This window comes from Neofelis nebulosa, chromosome 7 (assembly GCF_028018385.1).
Source record: "Neofelis nebulosa isolate mNeoNeb1 chromosome 7, mNeoNeb1.pri, whole genome shotgun sequence".
NCBI lineage: Eukaryota > Metazoa > Chordata > Mammalia > Carnivora > Felidae > Neofelis > Neofelis nebulosa.
This window is the reverse complement of record NC_080788.1, coordinates 29,708,192-29,720,405: the sequence shown is the minus strand read 5'-3', so window position 1 is coordinate 29,720,405 and position 12,214 is coordinate 29,708,192. Positions and strand designations below refer to the sequence as shown.

Sequence of the window (12,214 nt, the reverse complement as noted above, 5' to 3'; positions counted from 1 at the left end):
CACTGTTTATGGGCCTGCCACACTCCTTGAGTCACCCAGAGCCTCATGAGGGTAGGGGCCAAATCCTCTCCACGACAGTGCTCCTAGTGCCCGGCACAGGTTGGGATGGTGCTGGCTGACCAGATGCATGGGTGAGAAAATGAAGCTGAGTCCAACTACTTAGGGGCTAGGATATTGGTCTTCCTGTCCACAGCTCTGGATAGACCGCCCTACACCCAGGATCCCTTGGATAATGTGCTCCTGAGGGCTATGTCCCCTGATGTCCCCTCATCACCCATAAGCATTTTGTGTTCCCAAAGTAGATAAAAAGATTTGGTTCCCTGACAGACATTCCAAGGAGATGATTTTGAAGACTCTGTGTGCCGGTTCCTGTGGGACATTTCTAGGGATCCATTTGTGGTGACATTCCACAGATTTCCCACTCCCCCCCACCCCAGCTCTTCCTCCAGCTATGAGAGGTTGGGGTTGAGGGGCCAAGAGACCCACAATGTGCGGGGCGCTGGACTGAGGGAAAACATGAGTCAGGCGAGGCCTGCCCTTGTGGAGCAGTCCACTCAGTGGGAGAAGCAGTCCCGGGTGCAAATAATGACAGCCCATGGCAGCAAGTGCCCCGTGCTCTCTGGAGGCCAACAGCAAGGGCTGGTGGGTAAAGGAGCAGTGGCTGTGGTGAAGGGGGAGTGCCATGTTTTGTGGAAAAGCAAAGACTTGCAGGCTGTGCACAAGTTCAATAGGCAGAGCTTGCAAGGGGTAAGGATTCAGGAGAGGGGCACAGCACAACCAAAGCTAAGAGACAGGATGGCATGGGGCTTGTCAGAATGACAGGTGACTCCACCTGACTCCATCAGAGTGTTCACGTACGAGATGAATGAGGCATGAGGTCGACAAGACAGACAGCTGTGTGCGGCCCTCAGACCTCATTGAGAGTGCCTGGGTGCTCGGCTATGGGGCAGGGGGAGGGAACCAAGGGGTGTGCATCCTCACCACACCGCAAGCCAGAAGTGCTCAGCCCCACGTGGGGCAAGTAGCTGGGGCATTCTATGCCTGGATTGGCCCTGGGCACTAAAGGCGGGGGCATAGCTTATGTGGCTCACAGGGCAAGGGGCAGTGGAGTGTCCTCTCCCCAGCAGCCAAGGCATAGGCCTGAATGACAGTCCATCCTCTCACACACCTTCCACCACCTTGCTAGCTAGTCCCCTCTCTGGCATTCCTACCCTGCGCACTGGGTACTAGAACATTGCTTCACTGGAAGCTGTGTTTCTACAGAGCTCTGGAGCCTTGTTGCAGGACCCAGCTAGACAAGCCCTCTCCCTGGCCCAGCTGCCCAGCCCCCCTGGCTCTGCCGAGCACGGCCTCCCAGGGTCTGTCACCTTTTTCTCTTCCCTGCAGCTCCTAGAAGACAGAGAAGTGCTAACAACTCTTTGGGGTGTCTGTGGTGGGGGGGGAGGGTCCTGAGTGGTGACTGGCCCACACTGGTGCCCGCAACCTCTGAAGACAGAAGTTGTCCCCTGCCCTAGAGACCACTGAGCTGAGAAGACTCTGATGAACTGAGTTGGTGACTCAGCTGGCTCAGGTTGGAGAGCTGACTGGTCACTGTGGTACCAAAACAAAAGCACCCAGGCCTGGCTGTGCTGAGCAGGAGTGACCTTAGAGACTTGTTTCCCACTCTCGGGGCCTCAGGCTCCCTTTGTGTCTTTGGGGGCCCAGCTGCTCTGGCTTCCTGCAGCTTTAGGCACCAGCAGGGCCCTCAGCCCTGGACAGACTGGAAGTGGTAGGGCGTTACCCCTTGCTCCTGACAGATCTGCGTCAGTCTCTCCAGCTGCTCGTCTTGGATGACCTTGGCCTTCTCGTATTGCTGGATGACCATCTCCATCTCCACCTTCACAGGCAGGACGTAAGCTGGAAGAGAGACAGCTCTGTGAAGAACTTGGCAGTAGCAGGGCTCAGGCTGGGAAGGGGCCGGTCCCAGCATTCAGTCAGCAGCAGGTTCAGTCCAGGAGCAGTTCCTAGAGGGGCCAGGGGTGTAGGGCTTGGGGGGAATGTCTAGGTACCCAATAGCATCCAGGCAGTAGAAAAGGGCCAGAATCGTAACCAGTGGTGACTGAGATATCTGTTTTTCTTCTTTTCCCTAGTGATAACACCCTTACTTTTGGCTGTGTGCACAGCTGCCTAGAGCAAGGACTATGTTTTCTAGTCTCCTAGGCAGTTATGGGCAGCCATGAGACCACGTTATGGACAATGGGATGAAAGAGGTGTGATGCAGCAGCTTCCAGGAGCTGGTATTGATGAGGAAGTGGAAATATTGGAACCCTCACTCACTGCTGGTGGGAAAGTAAATTGGGGCAGCCACTTTGGAAAAACTCTTTAGGAGTTCCTTAGATGGTTAAACACAGTGACTACATGGCCCAGCGATTCAATTCTTGGAGAAATGAAAACATATGTCCACACAAAAACTTGTACATGAATGTCCACAGCAGCCCAAAGTGGAAACAAACTTAATGCCCATCAGTTGATGGATACAGAAAACGTGCTCCATCCATACAAAGGAGCACTATTCAACAATAAAAAGGAATGAAGTTCTGATACATATGCTACACATGGATGAACCTTGAAGACGTTTTTGCAAGGTGAAAGAAGTCAGACATAGCAGACCACATATCATATGGTTCCGTTTCTATGAAATGTTCAGAAGATGCAAATCTATAGAGACAGGAAGTGGATTAGTGACTGCCTAGGGCTGAGAGGCTAATGTGGAGTGACTATTAGTGGGTATGGGCTTTCTTTCTGAAGTGGCAAAAATGCTCTAAGCTTAGATTTTGGTGATATTTGCACGAATCTATGAATATACTAAAAGCCATTGAATTGTGCACTTCAAATGGGTGTTTTACGGTGTGTGACCTATATCTTAATAATGATGTCTAAAAAGAAAAGGCATCTGGAACTTTCCTTTCGCCTCTTTATCTTCGTCTCTTCCTTCTTCCTAGCTGCTGAAATGAGGATGTGATGGCTGGCACCGGAGCAGCCATCTTGGGCCATGGGTGACTTTGTAAAGTAGACTATATGCAGCAGAGCAACAAAATGGGAGGAGCATGGAATCTTGACTACAGAGAGTGCCACATCAGCCCCGGACTTCCTACCTGCAGACTCTCATGTGACAGAAATTAAGCTTCTGTTTTGTTTAAGTCCCTGTTATTCTGGGTCTGTTACTCATAGACAATCATATCAATCACTGATGCACACACTGAGACCCAGAGCAGAGAGACTAGACTCTGGATTGGAGGGTCCCAGTGGTAGCCCCATAGGCCCCTCCCTTGGGCAGTTCTCTGGGCTCTGTGGAAGTCAACTCCTGACCCAACCCTTGTGCTCTGGCCTTCACACTCTCATATCTCACAGAACCAAGCTCTTCCTGACTCGACAGAAACCCCAGTCACATGCCTCTATTGCCACTGTATTCTACAATCTCCACATCTCCACTCTTCAAGTCCCTTTTCCACCCACAGTGTCTCACCCTCCAGATGTTCTCTGGCTGCTGCAGGGATCATGCAGAGAAGAGAAAGCATAACTCTTGCTTGCTTCTAAACTTGAGGGCAGCCCACATGTCCTGCAGACCTATCTCCAGGTTCCAGAGGCTGGACCAAGCGGCTTCTGCCTCCTCAGATCTCTGCTGAAGCCAGTTCACACCCAGGGCAAGAGAAACAAATTAATGCCCACACATGCACACAGCACATGCCTATCCTGCAGCTCCCAGTGGCACAGCAATGCCTGATTTGTATCAGGAAAAGGGGAGGGGACAGCTGGGAAGAGTATCACAAGGGCTGTCAAAATCCATCAGTGTGAGGGTGTCCAGCTGTCCACAGCTGGCAGAGAAGAGACAGAAGGCACTGTTCCTTCCCTGAAGGAATGTTCTCATAAATGGAGCCAAGAGCAGGGCCCTGAGCAGATGGGGGTGAGTGAACATATGAAGAACACTGGTGGGTGCCAACAATCCTACTTTCCACTTCTGGTTCATCGCCTGCTCTGCTGTGTGACTATTCTCCCTCTTGGTCTCAGTTTCCCCAGTTACCAAGTGACAGGAATGGACTAGATGATCTCTCAAAGCCTTCCCACTTGGGCCTTTCAGTTTGATAAAGATTCTGGATTAAGAGATCCCTGACAAGACATCATACCTCACACTGCTAACTGGATAGGATATGGGGTGGGGACAGGGAAAGGGTGCCCTGCCAAGGGATGAGACCTCAGGATGAGGCTGTCCTTTCTGCCTCAGGCTCCCTAGTCCCTGACAAAGGTTGTCGGGGTACTCTCACAGCCACAATTTTTGTCATTTGCAACCAAAATTCAGGGCTGGAATAACTTTAGAGTCTATATACTATACAGTCTATAGTCTTAGCAGTCTATCCCAGTGATTTAAAACTGTTCCAAAGGGCCAGAAGATCCTCAGAGATGCCCCCAGGGAGAAGAGAGGGGGCATGGAGGTGGGCTCTGGCGCCCTGCTCCGAGTCATCCAGAGCAGCCCCACTTTTAATCCATTTTTCACACCGGGTAGCTGCATGAGATTTTGCAGAAGAAAGGGGTTTGCTACTTAAAAAAAAACTTAAAAGCTTAGGACTCCTCATCTGCTCACGCCTTGCCCCTCCATGTGACCACCTGGCCTGAAGCTGCCTGCAGTCCAGCAGAAGCCCACCTCCTAGAGGCAGACCAGCCCATCTGTGGGTGGCTCTGTGCCTAGTCTGCCTGAGGAGAGTGGGCCTCCCTGTCATGTCCCCAGAGGTCCAAGGACCATCCTCTGGAACCCAGAGTTGGTTCCACCCTCTTCCCCCTCCCCAGACCACCCATCCCATCCCGGTACCCTGTCCTGTACTTCAGGGACAAGGTTTCTGGTCTCCTCTTCAACCAAGCATCTCTCCTCTGGGGGGTCACACTCTGGTCTGTCACCACTTTCTGGAAATACATGAACCACCTGGGTCAGGGCATAGCCCTCTAGATGAGGTGGCTCAGGAGGAAGGGTGGCCTTGCCTCTGATGGTAGCAAAGGCAATGATAAAGTGGAATGGATCAGACACTCACTGGGATGGACACCTAGACGGGAGCATGTGCTACTAAAACTGGGTGAAGCACCAGCCAAAACCCAAACCAAGCCAGCAACTCCCATAGAAACCTTCTCTAGTTGTTTGCAGCTCGACAGGCTTGGGAGGGGCACCCCCCTGCTGGACACGCAGGTGAGATGGACCCTGCGGGGAGCAACACCTTGACCAGTAACCTGGACAAAGCCAGTGGCGAGTCTGCAGGCAGCAGGGAGCCAGGGTAGGTGTGCGTTGGAACGCTCAGGATGTACAAAGCCACTGCTCCCAGAATAGCAGGCCCTGCTGTGAGCACTCACATGAAGGGCTGGCCATCCAGACATACAATAAATAGTTATGTGGTAATGAACACTCAAGTGTTTGCACGTGACATCTGGCCAGTATGTGTGGTTCCTGAACACATGACATCAAGTGAGCAGTGACAGGCTTGGTCTCTCCATTGCCAATAGTTTCCATCCTCCAATCCCTGAGGCTGGCGGGGTCATCCCTCCCTCCCACCCCATATCACATGGTCTCTCTCCTTAGTTGATAGCTCCATGTTCTATAGCAGCCACCTACCACCCTGCCAGCTCTGCCGACCCATTTGGACCACTCACCATCAATGACCCTCTTCACCCGCCAGATCCGGAGCATGATAATGAGGCTGATGGCGTCCCAGGGGCTCCTGGGCCCATTAGCCACGGTGGACGCCACCATCGGGGCCAAGGACAGGATGATCACAGCCCCGTCAAACACCTGTGAGAGGAATTGGATTTCAGTGCCCTGGGCCACCTTCCTGAATGTCCCAGAAACAGGCAAAGCATCTGGTGCTGGCCAGTTTTTCCAGGAGGTCTGTTTCCACATCAGAAGGTCACCCTTATCCGTGGCTGCCTCTCCTGAAAGTCCTCAGTCTTTAGGGACCTCCCACTCGCAGACATGCCCCTGAGCACTCTTTCCTCCTAGAGACCTCAGCCCATCCCCAGCCTTTGTTCAGATGGCCTTGGGTTGCTTCCAGCATCTTGTCCCTTGGGATGGGGACTGCATTCCATGTCCCAGAGTTCCTGTTCCAGCCTTGCTGAATCCCTCACTGGCAGTGGGGGCTGAACGCAGGATCCTTCCCCTGGGGTAACAGGAGCCCAGAGCCTGTATCTCATTTCTATCTGGCATTGAGTCTCTCACCGTGCAGGGAGACAGGGCTAGGAGAGGAGGGGGCCCAGCACGGGCGATACAGCCTTGGGCCCTGACCTTCTATCTGCCTGTTCCAGCTTGGTCTTGATCTGTGACTTCCATGGGCCAGGCCTCTATGTTTGCTCCCAGCATTAGGCCCAAAGAGGCTAAAATGTGGATGTTGGGTGGGGTTGGGGGTGAGGAAGCAGTTGGGCAGCAGACACTAACCACTTTGCCTTGTCCTAAGTGCACAAAACCCCCAGCAACAGCCAGCCTTCCTTGGCACCTCATCTCTACCCACTGCACCCCACCCCCTACATGATGCAGAGCAGCTGGATGCTCTACAGAGACACAGGCTGGGAGGAGCCTGTATGGTTTCCTGCCCAGCTCTCCAACCACCAGGCCATTTTAGAGTGGACTTACTTGTTTGAAAACACCTTTCACAGCTTTTCCAAATGATTCAAGAATACCTTTTCAAATTTTGCAGAATTTAGAGAAGTTTTAGACTGTCCCTTTGCCAGGAACCTTCTCAGTCTGCCCGCCTCCCGACCCTCAACAGCACAGCTGCGGGGACTCCTGCATCCAGTGTGGGAGGACAGGGCCTTTTTGATGCTCCCACCCTGAGGTGGGTGGGACAGTGGCATTTTCCAGCTCCCAGGATGACTAAGTGTAGGTAGGGGGTAGGTGTGGACACTGGCCTTTACCTCTATTTTGTTTTCGATGTAATCCCAGATCCCAAGTACTATAATCCGCAGAACAGTCTGAGGAGAGGAAATGAAAGAAGAGGTTATGTTTACTGCTCTCCAGCCCCCACCCCTCCCCCTAGCAGAGAAGATTCTGGAGCTCAGAATCAGGGTGGGCCGCTGCCTCCTTATTCAGTAATGGGAACCGTCTTCACTATCTGCTGAGTGTTTCTCAGACCACATGCCCTCTCCACCACAGGTCGAGTGCCTCAGCTCCAGTCTGCATCACCATCACCATCTGTGCAACCCCTCCCCACCACCTGCCCCTGCTCAACACCCTGCAGTGCAGAATATACCTGGATCCTTTGAAACAACACTCAAACCTGTCTCCCTCTCCAGAGTCATCTCCTGCACTCCTGTCATGCCACAAATCTACAAACATGCAAGCTCTTTCCTCTTTCACCTTGTCTTTGCATGTGGCAGACTGACGGTTCACTCCTCTTCCCTTTAATCTCTTCTTTTTATTTTAGAGAGAGAGAGAGAGAGAGAGAGAGAGAGAGAGAATGCACAAGTGCAGGGAGGGGGAGGATGAGAGGGGGGAAAGAGTGAGAATCTCATGCAAGCTCCATGCCCAGTGCAAAGCCTGACATGGGCTCCATCCCATGACCCTGGGATCATGACCTGAGCCAAAATCAAGAGCTGGACACTCAACTGACTGAGCCACCCAAGTGGCCCTCTTCTCTCTTCAAGAATAATTGGATAATTAGCATGGTTACGTAGCCAAAGACGATACTTCCCAGCCCTGTAGGCACTAGGTTCCTTCTCCTCTTTCCCTCTTCCCAAAGACTAGAATGTGGGTGTGTAGGTATGGTGGTGAACCATCTTCAGGTAGGGAGGGCAGGGCAAGATGAAGCATCCTGGGTCCCCACTAGCCCCACACCACCATGTCTGCTTTCACTGTTTACTCCACCTGTCCTTCTGTGAGAGAGAAATGAACCCTGCGTTGTTGAAGCCCCATTGTATTTTCTGTTTTCTTGTTGGAGCAGCTTGGCCTATGTGCTAACCATCAGGGCCATTTCCCTTCTCTGCTTGGAAAGGGCCTTCCTGTCCTTCTGGCATCTGCTCGAGTGTCACCTCTGTGAAGTTCTTCCACATTCTCCAGGCTCAGTGCCTCTTTCCTTGGCATTCCTGTAGAACTTGAACACCAATAACTCTCCACTACACTTCATCGTAGCTTGTGGTGATTACCTCCGTGATCCCCCAATCAAGGCTCAAGAGACACTGATTTCTCTCCATTACCCCAAATCCCTGACATAGAGTAGACACTGAATGATTATACAGTTTGAGTGAATGAACAAATGCATGCATGAATGACTAATTCCTTAAAACCCTCAGTAATTCACTCCAATGCCATACCTTCAGGAGAGGCTTCCTCACCAACAGTACATCTTTCTACAAAGAGAATATTTAAAAGCTGGTCTCATATTACTGGTACATTTGTCTGTAGGCCCTTCCTTAAACCAAGATGACTAGTTCACAGTAATTCACACCAGGTGGTGTCCCTTCTCCCACATGCTGCAGTACAAGGCCAGCCATCTGGACTCAACAAAGCTGCAGAAAGCCCATGGATCTTCACCCACATTTATGCCACAAAAAGGCTTAGCTGATAAAATTCCCCTCTTCCTTAGAAAAGACTATCCTGACTTCCACGAGGGCATGAGTAGGTGGGACACAGGTGGCATCTCTGAGAACAGAGAGGGTCATACAGCAGCCTGATGTCCGTTCCTACATGGCTTCCTTATCTACAGGTTGGAGGACCCATGCTTCACTGCAAGACAGCTCTAAGTGAGTGGAGAGAAATCTGGGTTGAGGTCCAAGATATCCTGAAGTTACAGCTCAGTAACAGGCTGGTTGTGTAGCCTTGGGCAAGTCAAATCCCCTCTCTGGGCCTCAGTTTCCTCTCTGCCAGAGAGATGGGTTATAGGATATGAATCTTCCAATTCTTTATGAAACTAACCTTTGCCATGTACTCATACCAATAGGTGCCAGGCCGTGGGCCAGCCCGCCTTACATGTGATTCTCACTTTGCAGAAAGGGAAGCTGAAGCTCAGAGAGGTTAAGGAAGCTGCCCGGGGTCCTTCAGGCATTGCATGGTGAGCTGACATTTGGACTCAGAAGTTGACTCTGCATGTTACACTCAAGTGGCATAAAAACACCACACATGGGCCTGGGTTTTTTTTGTTGTTGTTGTTGCTGTTCATTCTAACTTGTGCTGACATTGAAATTTGGTGTTTGTCTCCTCTGAAATGTTACACCAGCCACATCTACTCCAAATTCCCAACTGTGAGGTTTCCAAGGCAAAAAGTCCAGGCCAGGACAGGGGGGAACAAGGCCTGGTCCAAACAGGACTTCTCCGGCTGCTGCTTCTCCTCCTTCTTTTTTCTGTTTCAAGATTGTGGTAAAATACACAGAACATGAATTTTACCATTTTAACTATTTCTAAAAGTGTACTGTGGGATTAAGTACATTCACATTGTCACACAACCATCACCACCATCCATCTCCAGAAGTTTTTCATCATTTACATTAAATACTAACTACCCCCTCTCCCTCCCCCCCCCCCCCCCCCGCCCCTGTCAACCACCATTCTCCTTTCTGTCTCTGAGCCTCACTGTTCTGGGAACCTCATATAAAAGGAATCATCTCACTTCTCTATAAACAAGGCAGCAGCCCAGGGGATATGGGGTTGGGGGAGGAAGAGGGAGCTGGCCAGGCATGAGGCTCAGCCAGACCCCCCCCCCCCCAAATGAGGGGATGAGCAGGCATCACACATGAATCCCTGTGCTCCAGGAAGGGATGGAAGTTTAATGGGTGGATGACTGAAGTAGTGATGTATAAACAAGCAGAACAGCTGGAGCACTGGCTACCTGCCTCCCTCCAGGCTGGCTCATCCACGTGGGATCTATCCTCTGAGGCCTGGCTCAGCTCACCCTCCTCTGGGGAAGCCTTTCCTTCCTAACCCAGCCCATGGAAACAGAACAGCCAAAGGCAGCCGTGGAAACACCTCCTGGTCCAGCCTCCTGGCATAGATGGGGAAATGGCGGCCTGGAGACAGCTGCTCCAAATCAGAGTCAAAGCCAGAATGAGAACGCAGCTCTGAAACACCCCACCTGGTGGCTTTCCCCTGCAGCATCTTTTGCCGGGATCCCTCATCCATGGAGACAGGGACCTGGCCACACTGCCCTGCCAAGGGCTGACCAATCCAGCGAAGGCTATGTTTCTCAATGTACAGGCAAGGACACCCTGCTTCAGCAGCATCTGGGGATTTGTCTACAGTGCAGATTCCTGGGGTCTCATGGAGATCCAGATATCAGAATCTCTGGGTGCAGGGCCCAGGAACATGCGTTTTTAACAAACTTCCCCCAGGGCATCCACCAGAACCACAGGGATGTATAAAGTGACAATTTCACGAGTGAAAACAGGGAGGCTGCATGCCCTGATGCAAGAAGGAGAAAGAGCATTATATGAGGAGTCAAAAGTCTGATCCTCTTTCTGTTTCTGACCAGCCCTTACTGACCACGTGACATCGGCTGGAACAAAGGGCGACGAGCACCCCATGCTGCCTGCCTCCCCGAAGCTCCACGGGGAAAGACAAGTGCAGGGCAATGAGGTGGGACTATTTTATCACCCACTCCCACCCCTAGGACTCTCGGTCCTGCAATCCTGCCCCCCAAAGTTGCAAAGGGCTTTGAGGAAGGGTCCAAGGGAACCCAAATCCTCAGCTCAACCTGACTCTTTCCCACCTGGGACTCAGGGTTTTCAGCCTCCTTTGTTCCAACCTTGCCTTCAGGAGACAAGGATGCTCTGACACGTGAGATAGGCCAAAGTCTTAGCAAAACTTCATGGATAGTATCATTTGAGTATTACTATAAGCCCAGCTCTCGTGCCATCTTACAGATGCAGAAACAGGCTCAGGGAGAAACAGATAAACAGGGTCCTCAAGTCCCTCTTCCTTCTACCACAAGTACCCTCAGAAAGCCCTGTTTTCTGGAAGGATACTTCTCTTCTCTTCCCAGAGAAGGGATTCAGGCTTCAGGTAACAGGAGGGCAGAGTGAGAACCTTGCATCTGCTCCAGGCCCTGTGTTAGTCAGGTGGCAGCAAGGCCTCCTGCCCTTCCTGCTGAGGCCCAAGCCTCATGTTTTAGGGGACTGAGCTTCTCTCCCTGGGATAGGGTCTGATGAGCTCCTAGGGTTTGGGAACCTTGGGGGACACAGGCAGAAGCACCTGTTGGTCTGTAAGATGCCTCTATGCGAATTTTTCAAAGGTACTAATTTTCCAGGCAGAGGGAGATCCTGGTTCACAGCTTGGTGAGCTGAGCGGGGGCTGGCACCCTTGCTCTCTGCAAAACCATTCTGAAACCAGGCCTACCAGTGGGGGAGAACGGGGCAGTGCATGCCTGGCCCTGAGCCTGTGTCCCTGTAACCCTGCAGCTGGCCAGGGTGGGGAGGTGCAGGCTGGCCTAAGGAATACCCACAGTGCGTACTAGGTGCAGAGGGCTGGCCCCAAGCACTTCTTCAAGGAACAAATCTACTCTTGGGCAAATTTTCCCTGCAAAGAGAGCTGCTGGCTCCCTCCTCCAAGTAACCCCTAGACCCAGAGTTAAACTAGAGCAGCAAGAGGAAAACGTGGAATCCACATTCCAGTTATGAGGAAAAATTAAGAAATGTGGGAGGGGCTGAAAGCACTCCTGAATTGGTGTGCAGAAGAAAGGTTTTTGGGTAACAAGTGCAGGTTGAGGGGTGATAGTGGGGCAGCACAACAGTGTCTCCTAGGCTTAGGCATCAACAAAACAGGAGCAGAGGGACCAGCTTCACTCCTCCATCCGCACACAGTCAAAACCCATGGAGACAGAGCACGATGAGCCAGACATAGCCCCCTCCCCAGGAGGGTGACCTCTTGCCTAGGGATCTAAATGTGAGCCCCCTCCACATGCAATAGCCAATACCTCTGGGGGACATGGGTTCACAGGTCCCTGGTGCTAGGTTCATTTTGACAGGAGGTTCCCAGCTACCTTAAAAGAACGGGTACAAGACCTGTAGGGTAGAGAATGGGGTGGTGGACCACATGACCAAATGTTAGTCCCTTGAACACTGACTGTGTGCTCTCTGTGCCCACCCTGGGGTGAGGAGGCAGACTGAAACACACAGATGTGCAAAGTTGAGTTCCAGAACTTCCACTCAGCCTAGAAACCTTTTTAGTTTCCTCCATTCTAAAAAATCCCTCACTGACCCCATGTCTCCCTTAAGCCAC

General features: G+C 51.8%; 1 protein-coding gene across 2 annotated transcripts in view; it reads right to left on the bottom strand.

The window, feature by feature from the left end:
* The window catches only part of TMEM266 (transmembrane protein 266), a 125,809-nt gene that overhangs the window by 28,380 nt on the left and 85,215 nt on the right, over positions 1-12,214 (bottom strand). For both annotated transcript variants that reach the window (XM_058736941.1, XM_058736940.1), the window contains exons 6-8: positions 6,925-6,981; positions 5,671-5,809; positions 1,781-1,896 (exon numbers count right to left, since the gene is read on the bottom strand). In XM_058736941.1, coding sequence (XP_058592924.1) covers positions 1,781-1,896; positions 5,671-5,809; positions 6,925-6,981 — 312 coding nt within the window. The remainder of the gene's footprint in view (positions 1-1,780; positions 1,897-5,670; positions 5,810-6,924; positions 6,982-12,214) is intronic.